General features: G+C 47.3%; 1 protein-coding gene across 1 annotated transcript in view; it reads left to right on the top strand.

The window, feature by feature from the left end:
- Positions 1-605: 605 nt before the first annotated feature.
- Positions 606-17,798, top strand: part of Ror2 (receptor tyrosine kinase like orphan receptor 2) — a 192,553-nt gene continuing 175,360 nt past the window's right edge. Inside the window, exon 1 of the mRNA XM_031359652.1 lies at positions 606-949. Within this exon, the coding sequence (XP_031215512.1) occupies positions 853-949 (97 nt within the window). The 5' untranslated portion in view covers positions 606-852. The remainder of the gene's footprint in view (positions 950-17,798) is intronic.

Genomic DNA, 17,798 nt, shown 5'->3' with positions numbered 1-17,798 from the left:
CCAGGCCGTTCCTGGGATACTCCCTCTGTCAAGCTCTGCCCCGAGCCTTCATTTCCCTGAGGTGTGCTGCCTGTTGTCTTGGTTGGTTCCCATCCTACTACCCTCATTAGTGGGGCGTGTGCTGGCTTTTTGCTGGATTCTCGGAGGGTCCTCCCCAAGGGGCTGGGCAGGACGCCGGTGAGGACGCAGCCGGTTATATTCTGGAACATCTGTGTTCGAAGACCACACCTCATCTCTCACTTTGGGCCTAGGATTTCAACGAACTGACAACCGAGTTCCCCTCCTGGGGCTTCATCAAGGGCCGCCTAGTTTCTGATTTGTGGTCCAGATCCTCAGGTTCCAGGCCTCTGACGGTGGGTGGCAGCAGTTTCGGGTGTTGGAAGAGCAGATGAACCAGAGGCTCCACCTTTGTGCCTATTAGTCCCGAGGCGCTGGCAGGAGGGCGGGTGCTGCAGACGGCTCCCTGGACGCGGGGGCGGACCGGGCTCCTTCCCGCGCGCTCCGATCGCCGCCCTCGAGTCACTCCGGCAGAGGGCGCCGGCGCCGGCCTCTCTGCCCATCGGGGCGGGCGAGCTGGGGACCCTGCCTCCTGCACGCCCGCCCGCGTCCCGCCCCCCCTGTGCTCGTCCCGGCGGCCGGCGGGACGCCCGTGCCCGAGCCCCGGAGCCTCTGCAGCGGATCGGTGTATCGGGGCAGGGAAAGAGGGACGCCAGAGTGGCCCTCGAAGGGAACCAGCTTGCGAAGCGCGAGGAAGGAAGGCGCGGACGCGTTGCGGGGAGAGGTTGAGGCGCCCCGGCCCGAAGCCCAAAGGCCGAGCGCGCGGCAGGCGACCCGGCACCCACGGCCCGCAGCATGGCTCGGGGCTGGGTGCGGCCGAGCCGTGTGCCTCTGTGCGCCCAGGCCGTCTGGACGGCTGCGGCGCTCCTGCTCTGGACACCCTGGACGGCAGGTAAGGAGCCTGTGTGCGCCCTCTGAGCATCGCCCGCTCCTCCGCCACTCTCTCCCGGCCGCCGCGCGGGCGCCGGTGCTCCCGATCGAGGGGCGCCAGGCAAGGCCATGCTTCGCGCGCTCGGCGCCAGCTTGGGCCCGTGCCCTTAGTCGCCTGGGGCTGGTTCCAATGAGCTGCGCTCTAGGGACCACTAAGTGTTTCCAGAGGCCGGGGTGGGCAGCGGCGGGGAGCTTTTCCTAAGTGCATCCTAATCAAGATGTGCTCCCGTGGACGTGCTCTGTGTGTCCCAAGACCTGGACTCCATCGTTTCTTCCTAGGTCACCGCCGTTCCAGTCCACATGCGTCCCTTGAACCTCGTCTGCCTCCGGGGCAGATGCGGTCCTGAGTTAGTCTTTTCCCCCAGGGCAGTGGGGGACGCATGGTCGAAGGTCTTGGCTTCCTTTTTGTTGAAATTGGTGGCCAAAGTGGTGTTTGGTGGGTCCTCCTTAGCTGGGGGCTTGGCCCCGGGACTTGATTTGTGAGGTTGAAGGGAGAGTGCCCCTCCCCCCGCCCTCGTAGTGTTTCTTCGAGCGTTTCTTCCACTTCTGGGAGATTCTGTGTGGTGCCTGATCAGGGCTCAGGAGACCCTGTCAAGGAGCACAGAAGTGTTTTTGGAGGATACCTGGGTAGAAATGACTGTGGTGGCCGGAGGAGGAGGCGATGATCCTCCTAGTGCAAACCCCAGAGCACCTACTGGCCATCAGGTTTGTGGCCCGAATCCCCGCACCCTGCAGGCTTGGCAGAAGGTAAGTAGGCACGGCCTCCGGGCTCAGGAGGGTCAGGGACTCATGAGGTTTGCCCTAAGTTTCTGAACTGCGTGAGACGCGCCCGCCATACTGGGACAGTGACATCAGTATCCCCCAGCCCCCAGTGTTCCTGCAAGCAGGTGAGAGTTAGAGGGCAGAGTCAGGCAACAGGACTCCGGGCTCTTTCCAAGTCCTGCTGTGCGGGGGCCCTTTTTTGTGTCCGGCCCAAAGAAGGAAGGAAACGCTGAGCAAACCTTTCAGGAGGGCGTTTGAGTTTAAGATGCTGATGGTATTCACCTTTTCTGATCACTTGATTTGCACTGATACCCCTCTCCACGAAAGCAGGAACTGCCTTCCTTGTGCAGAAAGAAGAGAGTGCACGCTATCCTAAATCAATATCATTATCCAACTGCCCCCGGCAAGGATTCCCCCTTCTCCACCATCGAGAAATTCTTTTGAAACTAGGGAGCCATAAACTGGTCGCCTCGGTAGGGATTTTGGCCTTTGCCACAGGCCCTGTGCAAATCCTGTGGGTTTGGGGTGTGTTGAGGTGTAGTTGGGGTGGGGGATGGGATCTGCTATGGTAAGGGATCGGAGCCTTGGTTGCTTAAAGTCAATTTTGTAACCAGAATAGAAAGGTCCGCTTGCATTTTGGATGTATCTGTCGGTTTGAGTACCTCCTCCACTTTGGTAGAAAGGATAATCAATCACGTCTGATGAAGAAAGCCACCAGGGACTGCCTCTCTCTCTCTCTCTCTCTCTCTCTCTCTCTCTCTCTCTCTCTCTCTCTCTCTCTCTCTCTCTCTCTCTCTGTGTCTGTCTCTGTCTCTCTGTGGGGGTAATTTTTTCTTTGCTAGTGAAATGGAACTGTAATCTCTAGAAAGACTATGTTTCTCTTGTTTCTGGATTGTTTGCTAATCGATAAATAACAGACCCCCCGCGCGCGAGCACACACACAGGCATGCAGATAGGAAACTATACAGAAAATGTGGGTGTTTGAGATCTTTTTTGTTGTCAAGGAATGAATTCCAGCAATTGGAGAGTTCTATACTTGCGATGATTTGGGATGTAAAAACATGGAAAAGTTATTTTCAAAAGATCTATGTTCTTATTCCATATTGTAATAGGAAGACTGTTCCCTAAGGACACAAATCCCTGCTCTGTTCTCCGGGTCAGGCAGGGCAGAAGTGATGAGCATTTGCCTTCTCCTGCCTCTCAGGTTGGCAGGGCCCAGATTGCCTCTGGCCCAGATCCCTGAGTGGTGGTCACAATACCCAATGACAGTCTTCTTAGAAGAAAAGAAATGAGATCATCTTGTGTAAAAGACTTTGTGGAAACAGAAAAGATTTTGTGTGTGTAGTGAAACATGTTTTTCTTATTATGGTTGAGTACCAAGCAGAGAAGAGCTACACATTTGAAACCTTTCAGTGTTTAATAACAATTCCAAGTTGAGCCCTGGCATCCAATGATGAAGATTGCCACCCTGAGAATCTGAGCCTCACGGACTCCTTTGGGACGCGCGTTATCAGGGAAGGGATCCGATCAACCAGGTTCCATTTAAAACAAAACAAGACAACCCGGAAGGTTATTTTCTTCTGGAGAGCCATAACCTGTGGCTTCAAGCAGGCTAGGTTGGCACTCTCCCTCCCACTGAGCTAGCTGTGGCTGCACTTGATTAGTTAACCTGGTATAGTTAGAAAGCCAACAAGCTTTCTGCTTGGTATTTTTGCATGCAAAATCAAAACAAAACCCAAACCACTGGTTTAAAAATTTGCATTTCTGGGAGCAGTTTTGATGACAGTCCTCCGCAAAGGCTGAAAGCAGCACACAGGGACATTTCTAATTTTGTTGTTAAGCATCGTTCCCATTGTTTCCCCGGAGCGTAGCTGTAATTGGTGTTTGTGTGACTTGCAGAGAGTCTCTCACTAGTCGCCTCTTTAAACAGATAGATAGCCTGGGGAACTCACTGAGCTTGGCAGAAGCTCCACTTTAGGCAGGCTTTTTTTTCTTCTTTTTTTTCCATTTCTTTTAAAGCATCTTCTAAAGGGAATGGGACAGATACTCAGAAGTTACAAGTGGCTCCTCTGACTGGTAGGGGGGAGGTCTTTCGACTCCTTTAGAGTGAGTTGTGGGGGTAGGCCAGGAAGGGGAGGTGTCATTATGAAGCACACTACCACTAAATTCGTGGAGTGCCCCCTAAGGTGACATAGGTCTCCTGGTATCTGGGAGACCTGGAAAGGAAACAGTGATTTCCTTGCTACCCAGTGGGGACCGCTGGAGTTGCTTTGCTATACCCCACGTGGGGTTCCCTGGACTGGCTTATCTGTACATGGGTCTCCTGGATGGGAACTTTTCTTTGTGAGCCATGAGGCTGTTTCCTCGTTGGGGAACTCCAGTGACTACCTAGAGAGGACCCTCCTTCCCCATGGCAAGCGCACAGGATTTCAAAGTAGAGCCGGGATTGTGTTTTTCTTGGGTGTATGTGGTTACTAGTCAATTTGTATAAGAAGGCTGTTGGGTAAAAAAGGACCCATTTGGTCACTCTGGCTTTGGAGTCTTGGATTCATACCATTCCATCCATCCCCCGGTGCCAGTGAGGTGCTGAATGGGTGGTGTAACCTCTCCGGTTTTGGAGTTTTAAAAAAAGAAGTCAAAGCAGTTAAGGGGGCTGCGGCCCAGGAGCCATGGTGGGAGCCGACTTGGGCTGTGGAAGGCCTTCTTTGCCTAGCATGTATTTATTTGGTTTGGTTTGGAGGAACTTGCCAAGTTGGAAACCAGGGTGGAACAGCTCTGCTCACATGTACAGTGCTCATAAAAACTGTCTAGGGTGTAATCTGTTTGACAGAGCAGCCAAGGAGTGCTTGGTCGTGCTGCGTTGAAGATTTTTGTAACACTTTTCAAAACGGGATTGTTTTCGGTTTGGTTAAGTGTCGCCGAGAGGAGGTTTCTGGGGTATGTTTCCTTTAAGTTCTAATTCTGATACCACCCCCGACCCCCTGCCCCCATCCAAAAGCCAAAGGGAAGGAAATAATTACAGAAAAAAAAATTGAGCCTAATTCGACTAAGTAGCTTGGCCTCTAGAAGGCCTTAAGCCCCAATGGGAAGTGTGTGTGTGTTTAATTGTGTTGGAATGAGCTTCAGTAAGCTCTCTGCCACTTCTGAGATGTTATCAGGGGAGAATGTGGCTGCTGCCCTGAACCTCGGGGAGTGGGGGAGGGGTCCCCCCATCACCAATGCACCCAGCCTAATGGCTTCCACACCCCCCTGGAAGGCCAGCTAACAGGATGTACAGTTAAATTACAGAAACATTTTGGCTTGAACTCATAGTAACATAGGACCTGCCAGGCACATGCGACTGTTTAACTTAAAATTATTTAAAATATGTATAAAAAATACATTTATTTCCTTTGCCTCACTGGTCTCCTGGCAGGTGTCTGTAGCCACATAGGGCCTGCTGGGATTTGGTGAGCAATGGCGTTGGGTCTGTGGTCAGTAGTTTTAGTTTCTTTACAGTGTTGTCTTTAGTCTATAAACGTAGATGGACTTCCATCTTTCATGTCGTTCGTCAGCCTTTTACAGTCTGCCGTCTTTCGAGTCTTTTGCTTCCACAGTTAACGACACCTAAATATTCTCTCCCTCTCTCTCTCTCTCCTTCTCTCTAGTGTTATTATAGTTGAAATTGCCTTCTTAATTTCTTTGTGTGTGTGTGTGTGTGTGTGTATTGTTTGTAGAAGTTAGCTTGTACAACTGATTTTTTTTCCCTATTAGTTTGCAGAATTTATTTGTTCAGATAGTACTTTGCCTCTACATAAGCTCATATTGGTTAGCTGCACAGCGGACGGCCATCGTCATTTACTTATTTAGTCTAATTGCTCTGTCTTGAACCTCTGCCACCGTGCTGAACATGCATCCAAAGCAGACAGTCCTGTTTTGTTCTGATGTTGTAGGAAAACCTTTCAGTCTGTATTGTATTCAGAGACTTTTCTTCTGTTCTCAGTTTACTCTTTGTGTGTGTGTGTGTGTGTGTGTGTGCATATGCATATATGCTATGTCTTCACACACACTACAAAAGGGCATTGGATCCCATCACAGATGGTTGTGAGTCACCATGTGGTTGCTGGCATTTGAACTCAGGACCTCTAGAAGAGCAGTCAGGGCTCTTAACCACTGAGCCATCTCTCCAGCCCCTCAGTTTATTCTTGAACCCTTTGTGTGCTTTGCCTTTCAGAACGTGTTGATGCACCTACTCATTCAGACTGTAATGTTAAAGCCAGGCGCACGCTTTGAAGCCCAGCACCAGTGAGGCAGAGGCAGGTGGGGCTCTGTGAATTTGGGCCTAGCCTGATGTACATAGTAAGTTTGAGGACAGCCAGGGCTATGTAGAGAGACCAAGCCTCAGATGAATGAATGAATAAATGAATGGGTGAATGAGTGCTTTTGAAAAACATTACCAAGTCCCAAAGAGGTCCAGGAAATGAGAGCTGAATGCCAGCAGGATCAAGAGAGAGAGACACTTAGTTCTTGTCGCTTTGACTGCGTAGTCTCAGCTGGCTGGGAAAGCCAGATGCTAACTGCAAACAGACCTTGTCCTCACCTTGGTAGGCTAGGCTTCAGCTGGGGATTTGGCACTTAGTGTGAACTGTAGGACTGTGTGGGTGAAACGCGTGCTTAGTCTTGGAATCAGATATGTCTCTGTGGGATGCGTGAGAGTACACATGTGCGAAGGGGAACAGTGAGCGGAAATCTGGTGGAGAGGGTTGGAATTGGAGGCGTCAGTATGACTCAAAACCTCTGTCTAACCACATATATGTGATGTTCAACTGTAGACCCATAGTTTTAAAACTATATTCTCTCTCTCTTGCCCTCTCTCTCTCTTGCTCACTTGCTCATTCTCTTGCTCTCACTCTCTCACTCTCTCTTGCTCTCTCTCACTCTCTCACTCTCTCTTGCTCTCTCTCTTACTTTCTCTCTTATTCTGTCTCTCTCTCTTGCTCAGTCTCTCCCTCTCTCCCTCTCTCTCTTGCTCTCTTGCTCTCTCTCACTCTCTTACTCTATCTCTCTCTCCTCTCTCTCTTCTCTATCTCTCTCTCCTTCTCTCTCTCTTGCTCTCTCTTACTGTCTCTCTCCCTCTCTCTTGACCTCTCTCTTCTCTATCTCTCTCCCTCTCTCTCTCCCTGTCTCTCACTCTCTCCCTCTTTCTCTCTCTCTTTCCCCCTCTCTCTCGCTTTCTCTCTCACTCTCTATCTCTCTGTCTTTACATCTGTTCCTAGCACCTCATTAGCATTGAGAGTTCCCTGCTCCCAAACCTTTATTCCTGTAGATAGTGCTTCACATTAAAGGAGTCAGAGTACCTTGGTAGGTAAATTGAAGATAAAGCCATGGTCAGGAAATATCAGGCCAGGCCTGGGACATGTTCTTGGGATAGAAAGCCAGTTGTCTGAAATGATGGGCATGGTGAGAACACACAGGGGCTAGCCTGGAGGTTCTCCAGTGGCCAAATCTAGGGCATCGAGACAAGCATGGGCAGAGTGGAACTCTGTGGCTCAATACTGACAGTATGTGTGCAAGAAAACCATAGATGAGTCTTGTAGGGCTCATGGTGGGATACAAAGGTCTCTTCTACGGTTCTCGGAGGTGGACATATTCGGATAGTGAGTCATAAGGTCCACAGATTGGAGGCTCTCTTTCCTCTTCGGCTTCTTGGTGGCTGATGCCACCCATGTATGTCTTAACCCCTATTCTGTCTTCACATGCCTCACTTCTTTGTGTCAGAAGGCCACCATTAACCTTGAATCCCGGAGGCATTAATCTCAAGTTCCTTATTACTGTCACAAAGACTCTTCTCAAAGGTGTGGGCCACTGTGAATTCTCAGTGGTCATGAATCTTGAGGGAACACCTTAATACAGAAATGAGTAGAAGAGGTGAAGGAAGCCCGGGGACTTGTATTGAACAAGACACCGTGGCCTAGTCAGTGGTGCAGAGATTATGTGGACTGTGTTGGGCAGGGCATCTGTGGGTACTGAGTTTAAGCAGTGGGATGAGTGAGTACTGAGTCTTTAAGTGATGGACTGAGCAAGGAATGTGCGCGCTCTCAGGAATTCTGTGGTTTTCCTGATCTGCAAGGGGGACAGTGAGTGACTAGACCAGAGAGAGCAGACGTAACCTTGACCACCCCATATCTTTAGTTTGGGTGATGGGCACTGGTGCCTGTGTGAAGCACACTAAGACTACATCCTAACGGAGGACAAGAATCCGGTCATAAAGCAAGACTGGCAACTCAGCGAGGGTCATATTTGGAACAACTGTCAGTGTTGTGAAAGGTAGGTAGTTTGCTGAAGAACCAATACAAAAGACCACTAACTTAGGAGTTTGACCTTGTCAAGACTGTACAAGTTGGAATCAGTGTTCCTATGCTCTTGACTCCTCCCATCATTCTCTTGACTCCTCCCATTGTTCTCTTGGCCCCGCCCACTATTCGCTTGACCCCTCCCATCATTGACAAAGTGAGCTCTCTTGACTCCTCCCGCCACTCTTGGCTCCTCCCACCATTATCTTGGCTCCTCTCATCATTGACAAAGTGAGAATAAGTGATGGGAGTCAGTGATGTAGGGAGTAAAGGCGGTTGGCTGTGCAGCTTGCCCCTCTCACGGGTGATTGGCACTGCCTGTTAGCGTTGAGTTGCACATGCTCCGTGGCCTGCTGAACAATGGGTCCGCTAAGCTGTTCATTGTGGAGACTTCGGCACACTGAAACCACAGAAAATCTGCATGCATTTAAGCCAAATAGGCATCCCTCCTTCTCCAGTGCGGGTTACACACCGGAGACAGCGACTATACATGAGCATGGGGCTCTGTGGATTCCAATAGGGCGGGGGGAGGGGAGGGGGAAATTTTCAAATCTTCCTGCATGGGACAAAGTAAGATCGTATGTAGCAGCTGCAACGCACCCTCTAAATGATTCAGTAAACTGTCTAAAGCGTTCTTTGCCCTTTCCTCTCTGCTTGGCTCTGCCTTTGATGGCTATCCTTGAAATAATATCTTAGGGTGCAGAGGGGGGTGTCTTACATTAACTGAGGCTGTGTATGCGTGTGCGCATGTGCGCATGTATGTCTGCCCGTGTGAGCATGAGCAGAGGCCATGCCTTACTTTTTGAGAAAGCTTCCCTTACTAACCTGGAACTGATTGTTTCAGCTAGATTGGAGACAGTGAGCACCCCCTGGGAGCTGCCTACCCCCTCGCAGTGCCAGCCTTACAGATGAGTATCACTATGCCCTGATTTTATGTCGGCACTGGGGATCCAAAGTGAGGTCCTCATACTTTGGGTGGTGGGCACTTTGCCCGCTGAACCAGTTCCCAGCAGCTCCCACTTTCCAATTTTAGGAGTATTAAAAATGAGGGTCATTTTGTTTGAATATTATGCTAGTAGAGTTGAATTATGGCTCCCTCTGCAAAAGAGAAAGATAGGTTGTGGTCGTCACTCTTGGTCTTTCGGATTGTGACCTTCCTTGGGAAAATAGGTTTCAGGAGATTGATATAATGTGGTCTTTGAGGTGGGTCTCTATTCCTGAGTCCTTACAAAAAGGGAGGTCTTGGAAGGGATACCCAGAAGGCAGGTCATAGAAAAAGTGCTGACCAGGGAGCAGCCGCTTGGCTTACAAATGAAGGAGCAGCCTAGAAATGGCTTACTTGGGCACTTCTAAGGGGCCACCCCGAGACAGCTCCAGCTTTCTTCCCACCCCTTGATTCACACAAGTGCCTGCCTTGGAGCTGCTTGTTTTAGCAGTTCCAGCAGAGTGGAACGGTTGGGGTATTTGGTTGTTGTTGTTCTTTGTTGTTTTGTTTGGTTGGTTTTGGAGACAGGGTTCCTCTATGTGTAGCCCTCGGTTGTCTTGGAACTCTGTACATCAACTTAGAGATCCACCTGCTTCCAACTCCCAAGTGCTGGGATCAAAGATGTGCGCCACCACTGCCTGGCAAGTTGGGGTAATTTTTAGTGAATAAGATTGGGAGAAGGGTTAATGTACAGAAGCCCCTGTGATAAATCCCTTGTAATAAATAAACACACATTTGCTTATAGTTATTGTGGCTGGACAGTCCAAGAATCTGTGCTGGTATATGGTGAGGGCTTCATGGACAGAGCAAGCATACCAGATGAGCTCTCTTCCTGTTCTTACAAAGCTACCAATAGCTTGATGGGCCCTGCCCCTTCCTACCTCATCTGATCCTAAATATATCTCAATGCCCCCACCTCCAAATCTTTTAACAGAAAAATTGAAGATTGCGTTTTCAGTGTGTGAATTTCTGAGATGCATACTCAAACCCCGGCAAAGTGACATATAGATGCTTGAGCCTGTGTTCATCAAGTACGGTTGCATGTTGAGTTTTCTTGTAGTGTCGGAAGGAGCACAAGAATTTACTTGATAAGAGGTCTTGCTGACTGGGAAGTGTTGCTGAGCCTGGGGCCCGGGGGAGGGGTGTACGGGGAGGGGGTGGCGGCAGGCGGGGAGGAGCAGCTTGACTGTCCCTCCAGCAATGGTCAGTGTTTTTGTGGAGTGAGTGTGCTCAAAGACTGATTTCTCTAGTGGGTTCAGCAGCTTGCCTTGCAGGTCACCATGTCCCTCTGTACGACTCAGGCTGCAGTCCATCAGGGAAAACTGCTGTCTTGCTGGGAGCTCTATGACTGCAGAGGCCTGATGACCAGGGTATGGAGTGTACCTCTCCACAGTGGCCTTACGCATCTGAGGCCTGCTCTCCAGAGCTCCCCAGATCAGCTGCTCTGCTGTCCTGGTGACCCCTCTGGTTGGCTGCCTAGGGAGAAAAGGGTCGTGATTAGGTTTGAAGCTTTGATGGAGGTGAACAGTTCTTCCTAGGGTCCTCCCAGGTTTCAGAGTGAACCAGGTTGACCAGGGATCGTGCGACTCCCCAGGGACAGAAATTAGTTGCCTGGATCCTCCAAGGACTCTCCTGCCCAAACCCAGACCCGGGCCACCAGGCTCCAAATGGTCCTTTGGCCCTTGTTTCCCTTATTGAGGCCTGGGCAAAAAAGCAAAAACCAAAAGCCAATGAAAGCAAACACCCTTACTGCTGCTGGGTTGCGGCTGTCAACCCTTGTGATTTATGGACGCATGGGAGCCCTTTGAAGTATGAGGCAGATGGATTGGCCTCTGGGGACTGGGACCCTTAGGAAGGCTTGGGATCCTGGGGGACTGACTGCATCGACAACAGACAGGAGGGGAAGAGGTTCTAGGAAATGCCCTTTGTCCTCTGGGTAGCCGGCTTGCTTGTGTTCTGTCTTTCAAGCAGAGGGGCTGTTCCTCCTGCCAGAGAAAGAAGTGGGTGATGACCTGGGCAGTGTGTGCGCAGACTGCGGGGATGCTTGGCCAGTGCCTCTGGGAGAAGCATTATTAGTTCAGTACGCCAATGGGTGACGGAGGTGGATGACCAGGGGCCTGGACGCAGGGGACGATGACGAAGTCATCCAGAGTGACCCAGGGAGAAGGAAGCGTTTTTAAGGAGCCCACTGACGACACAGGGCAGGCGTGAGAGTTGGAAGGGCTCTTTTCTTCCGAGGGTGTTAATAGTTTTGCCAAGAACATAATTTTGTTCATGAGTCAGCTGGCTTTGATGTGCTCTGCTGTTCCCTAGCTGTTTGCAAAACTCCGTGTGTCGTGGTGTCTATCGTTTTTTTTTTAGTTAGGAAGCTTCATTCTGAAACACCCTCACCCTTTTTTTCAATGGGAAAACCCATTGTTTTGCAAGGCCGCCCACAGTACCAATTACCCACCTCTCATTAGTGAAGTGCTGAATGTGTTGTCAGAGTTCAATGAGAGTTCACTGTCTCTCTGTCTCTGTCTCTGTCTCTGTCTCTGTCTCTCTGTCTCTCTGTCTCTCTGTCTCTCTGTCTCTCTGTCTCTCTCTCTGTCTCTCTCTGTCTCTGTCTCTGTCTCTCTCTCTCTCTCTCTCTCTCTCTCTCTCTCTCTCTCTCTTGCTATTATCCCAAACTTTGAATGCACCTATCTTCTTGTCTGAGAAAAGTATGATTTTTAAAGAAGATCCAGAAGTCAGATCTCTCTTACTCGACTACCTTTCTACAGATTGTAAAAGCTGGGCTGACGAAAGATGAAACAGAAAGAACAGAGCCCAGCATGGAGCTGCTGAAGATGAAGTTTTAAAAATTCTCCTTGTCATTGCTTTTATTTCCCCAGCAAGGAAATAGATTCTGCTGTGAACTTGGGGCTGTGTGTTAGGAGTAGGTTGTGATGTTGAGTGAGTTTGGCTTGGACCAACTCTTGTAGGTACACTTGAAAAAAAAAAAACAACAGGGATGGAGAATAGAGTTGGGCAAGCAGTGCTTGGCTTGGACCAAATTTAAAATTTTTAAATGATTTATTTATTTACTTATTCCTATTTTATGTGTCTTGAATGTTTTGCCTGCGTGTATGTCTGTGCGCCATTTATTTGCATTCCTGGCACCCATGGAAGCCAGAAGAGGCTATCAGATCTCCTGGAAATGATGCTGCAGACAGTTGTGAGCTGCCATGTGGGTGCTGGAAATTTGAATCTGGGTCCTCTGGAAGAGTAGCCGGTGCCCTTAACTGCTGAGCCATCTCTCCAGCCCCGGAGCAGTGCTTATAAGTGACGTTGAGACTCTCTTCCCAGACAACTCTGTTGTATCAGTCAGCGGTAGAAGCTATCACAGCATCCATTGCTACCATGCACTTTCTGAACATTTCCATCCCCTCAGGAGGAGTCCCACAGCCATTAGCAGTTAGTCTTTATCTCCTCCTCCCTCTTCTTTCCCGGCCTCTGGCAAGCACGAGCCTACTCTCTGTCTCTGACGATTTGACTGTTCTGGGATTTTATTTAAATGGAGTCATGGAACATGTGGCCTTTGAGACTGGCTTCTTCCCCTTAGCACAGTGTTTTTTCATAATGGTTTCTATGCACTGCCACTTTAGAACACACATGGTGAGGTTCTCACGGTGACAGCTATAACCTGTGGGTCTTTCCATGTTATGCAGACTCTGCTGCCTTGCTGGCTCAGTACCCAAGAGCTAGGCCCAGGACAAGCAGAAGTTCAAGGCCAACTTTGAGTATATATGGAGTTTGAGACCAGCCCAGGATAGTGAGACCTAGCTCAACCAAGCCAAACCAAATCAAACCTAATCCCCCTTTTTATGTTAGTACATCTTCAGCTTCCTCATTAAAAAGGAAAATACATGTCATTTGCATATGCACAGTTTATTTTTAGTTAATTTAAGTTAGCATACAAAATAATGGGCTTCACCAGGGCGTCTTCTTTCATAGCTGCTTCTGATATTCCTTCTATGTGCATTTCCCTGACTGGCTAGAGTCCTTTTACACAACAGCCCCATTTCTTCCTTCATGTCATATTGTGTACTGGCTGGTTTTGTGTGCCAACTTGACACAGGCTGGAGTTATCACAGAGAAGGGAGCTTCAATTGGAGAAATGCTTCCATGAGACCCAGCTGTGGGGCATTTTCTCAATTAGTGATCAAGGGGGTAGGGCCCCTTGTGGGTGGTGCCATCCCTGGGCTGGTAGTCTTGGGTTCTATAAGAGAGCAGGCTGAGCAAGCCAGGGGAAGCAAGCCAGTAAGGAACTTCCCTCCATGGCCTCTGCATCAGCTCCTGCTTCCTGACCTGCTTGAGTTCCAGTCCTGACTTCCTCTGGTGATCAACAACAATGTGGAAGTAAGCTGAATAAACTCTTTCCTCCCCAACTTGCTTCTTGGTCATGATGTTTGTGCAGGAATAGAAACCCTGACTAAGATGTATTGTCTGCATCATATAGCTCACAGGTCTCCTCATTCTTAAGCATTACATGAAACAGCACTGCCTCAAACATCTGTGAGATTTTTTTTTTTTTGTCAGTTGTTTATCTGTGGGGTCGCTTCCCAGAAGTAAAGTGCCTTTGCCTGAGTTACTCCAGGCTGAATCTCCCTTATCCAGAATGTGTGGAGCCAGAAGGGTTTACATTTTGGAATACTTTCATCCATGTAATGTATACTTACGGGGAACCTACATCTCAACGTGAGGCTCATTTCTGTTTTGTACACCCCTAACACACGAAGCCTGAGAAGTCACTTCACACAGCATTGTTAGTGTGCCTGTCCTTTGTCTGCCTGTGACCTGTCACAGGCAGGCAAACGTAGCATTTTCTACTTCTGTTGTCATGGTGACATGCAAAAGCTTCTGAATATTTGAGCATTTTGGAGTTCCAGGCTTCACAGTAGGGGTGCTAAACTTGTAGGATTGGAGTTTTCATAGCTGAGAAAACAGTCCACCCAGAAGGTGTTGAGCAGTAGTTTCCTGAGTTGAAACATCTCATCTGGAAGAAAGCTCCTTAAAGACTCAGGAAGCAGATAACTCAAAAGTCTCAGGAAGTCCCTGAAACTAATGGATTCACAAAGTCCATTCTTCCCTAAGGTTACATAAGCAATAAGAGGAGAGGGAATTTTGCCCTGAGGTGTTCCTTGTAAGTTATGCAGAGAGCCCTTGGGTTCTGGGGAAAAGCTCCCTCTTGCTTTGTGAAGAGGGTGTGGAGTCCCAGGGAAAGCTTGGTGTTTTGTGCATCTGTGAAGAGGCCGTTTGTTGGTGGGACATTTAATGATGGTGACACTAGATACGGTGGTAGATGTTGGGTTCCTTCCTGAGGTCTTCTGGAAGTGTGCTGTGTTTCGGTACTCGCCCTCACCTTTCTCAATGTTTTAAGACTTGAATCTCTTGGGCTTTTTTTGTTTTTAATACTTTTGCTTCTTTTTTTAAAAAGTACTTTTTCTCTTGTTTTTCTGTTTCTTTTTTTTTTTTTTAAGATTTATTTATCTTTATGTGCATTGATATTTGCCTGCAGGTAAGTCTCTGTGAGGGTCTCAGATACCCTGGAAGGAACTAGAGTTGCACACAGTTTTGAGCTGCCATGTAGGTGCTGGGAATTGAACCCTGAGCCCTCTGGAAGAGCAACCGGTGCTCTTAACTACGGAGCCATCTCTCCAGCCATTCTCTTGGACTTTTTAAAGCTGGAGTGTGTCAGCTAGGGGAGTGGAGTGACTCATCTTTGTGATACCATGTTGCCTCAGAAATCACCTTGGTGGGGATGGTTTTGGGACCACAAATGGACCTAGTAAGGATCCCCATGGAGCTTGTATTAGTTTTGTGTTGTTATAAAGAGATACATTGACACAGACTTCTTAAAAAGTAAAGAAAGTCCTAGCATTTGGCTCCCAGTTGTGCAGGGTAGCCTTATTCTTAGTTTTCCAGTGAAGACAGCAAAATGGAGCCCAGGATGTGCATTAAAGTGAGCACACCTTAGGAATAGGAACAGAGAGAGACCGAGATGCTGGGGTTCATGTTCTTTTCAAAGGAACTTTCCCAATGACCCAAGACTTCCCAATGGACCCCTCTTCTCATAGGCTCTACTACCTCAGTAGCATACCCCTTGGATCAAGCCTTTACTTGTGGACTGTCATCCAAACCCCAGCAGGGACTCAAAGAAAATTCTGGTGTCCATTTTCTGTATCTTTCATAGCCTCTTACTCTGTGTGTGTGTTCCTTGAGAATCTTGTTAGCGATGAAATGGGTTTTGCATGTTGGAATGCATTCTGTCCACTGGCCATGCCATTGTGAAGCGTTGTCCTTTCTCACTGAAAAGTATAATTTGGTTAAACTCACACTGGCCACCTGGGCTAGCTGTGAAGCCTCTGTGGCCACTAGTGGCACTTGTCAGTCTTCTGTCACGGTGGCTGTTTTTCTGAGCAGCTGAGCACCCCTCCCTCAGCTTCCAAGTGGTCAGGCTTTAGGAGACTGTGTGTGAGTGGCACAGTAACTTGCTTTGTATTTTCTGACACCCTGTTTCTCACATCTTTACCCTGAGGCTATTTTATTTTTGAGAACTTCTAGGAGAAGTTTGGATGTGGAGGTTTATTGTTTCTGGATTTGTAGAAACCACAAAAGGATGCTCATTCTCCCACAAGATCACTCAGAGCTACAGCATGCAAACACATTAAGTAAATAGCATGGGCCCAGAAACCTTCAGAGACCATTGTCATCCACTGTCAGCAATCTTCCTTGGCTTTCTCCTCCAACCTGCAAAACCAATTTCATTGCTAACAAGATCCTGAAGGAACACCCACAGAGTAAGACGCTATGAAAGATACAGAAAATAAAGTGGAGCCTTAGTAAGATTCACATATTGGTGGGTTTTTTTTAAAGATTTATTTTATTTTATGTGTATGAGTACACTATAGCTGTACAGATGGCCGTGAGCTATCATGTGACTGCTGGGAATTAAACTCAGGACCTCTACTTCGACTCCGCTCGCTCCGGCGTAATTCACTGTCGTCGTCTTCTGACACACCAGAAGAGGGCGTCAGATCTCATTACGGGGAGTTGTCAGCCACCATGTTGTTGCTGGGATCCGAACTCAGGACCTTTGGTAGAGTAGTCAGTGCTCTTACCCACTGAGCCATCTCGCCAGCTCTGGTGTTTTTTTTTTAAGTTTTATTGTATTATGATGAGAAAAGATACATAGTTTCAATTTATCTGAATTTGTTAACATTTAAAAACATATTTTGAGTAAATAGAATTACATTATATTCTTCTTACCCTTTTGTACTCAAACTCCTCCCAGAGACCCCCCTTCAATACCTGCCATACCTTTAATTTTTTATCATATTCTTTAAAATTTATAAAATATTGTAACAATAAAAATGAATATTATAAGTTGTTTGATATAAAATAACAATCAATTGAACAGTCTTATGTAGATGCTTGAGTACAGCAATACTGAAAATACATTTTTTTCAATATAAATTTTCTCAATATAAATTTTAAATTACTCCAAATATATTAACTGTATATTTTAAAATACTATATCACTATTATTTTTTTAAATTAACATAAATAGATGAAGTTTTGTTTGTTTGTTTTGTTTTTAGTAGAGTTTAAAATCTTAGCTCTTACTGTGGTACAAACCCAAAATAGGAACAATTTTTAGACATTGGAGTTCATTGTAATGAGGCTGTACTTCAATGACCCTCACAGCACCAAAAGATTTTACCTCCATAGCAGCTAAGCTAAGAGTTGACAGTTCGGCTGTGCCAAGGAATGAATTGTAGGCACAATTTTTGGATACAGATTTTCTGCTATGGTCAAAGCAATTTGACTTGAGTGAGTGACTTTATTCTCAGCCCACAGAGAACAGGTTACATTCATTTAAGGAATGGTGTGTGTATTTAAGATGATCTATCCATGAAGTTATTCACAGACTGTTTCAATGAACAATGGTTCCATTTGGAGGGTGGCACAGACATTAGGTGAGGGTAAGAATCTGGTTCATTGGCTGTGATGATTTTGAAAAACATTCATCTCAGAGAAAGAGTAACTTATAAAGTCCTCTTCTTCAAACTTGATACAAGAGCTACAAATGTCAAGCAAAGCATTCAGTCGCACTCTTTGTTGTTCTCTTACAAGCCACCTCCAATTTAATTGTTTCTGTTTCTTTTGGCTGTATAAATAATTTTGAAATATTAAGCTGTTCTGAAAACCATAGTATAGTGTAAAAACATGAAATAAACAATCCTATTAATAGAGAGGCCGAGATAGGAGAAGCAAGGTTTCAAGACTATTATGTGGTACCCAGAAAGACACTGTCATGTACAAACAAGCTGAAAGTGTATATAGATTGTACAATATTGGACCTATTTCTCCAATTACCAAATTAGAGAGACCATTGGATGACAGTCAATAAATTTCTAATTCCTCATATTTTTGGATTTCAATCGATTAGGATATGTTGGTTATATTAATTTTCATATTAAGATATTAAGAAAAAGTAATTGTTTCCTGTTGTCTTTGTTGTAAGAGGTGGAATTAGGTTTGTGTGGATTTGTTTTTTGTTTTTTGGAGTTTTTTTGTTTGTTTGTTTGTTTGTTTTTCGAGGCAGGGTTTCTCTGTATAGTCCTGGCTGTCCTGGAATTTACTCTGTAGACCAGGCTGGCCTCAAACTCAGAAATCCACCTGGCTCTGCCTCCCAAGTGCTGGGATTA

The sequence above is a fragment of the Mastomys coucha genome, unplaced genomic scaffold (assembly GCF_008632895.1).
Source record: "Mastomys coucha isolate ucsf_1 unplaced genomic scaffold, UCSF_Mcou_1 pScaffold7, whole genome shotgun sequence".
NCBI lineage: Eukaryota > Metazoa > Chordata > Mammalia > Rodentia > Muridae > Mastomys > Mastomys coucha.
The sequence above is the reverse complement of the archived record's forward strand: the minus strand, read 5'-3'. Positions and strand labels throughout refer to the sequence as shown.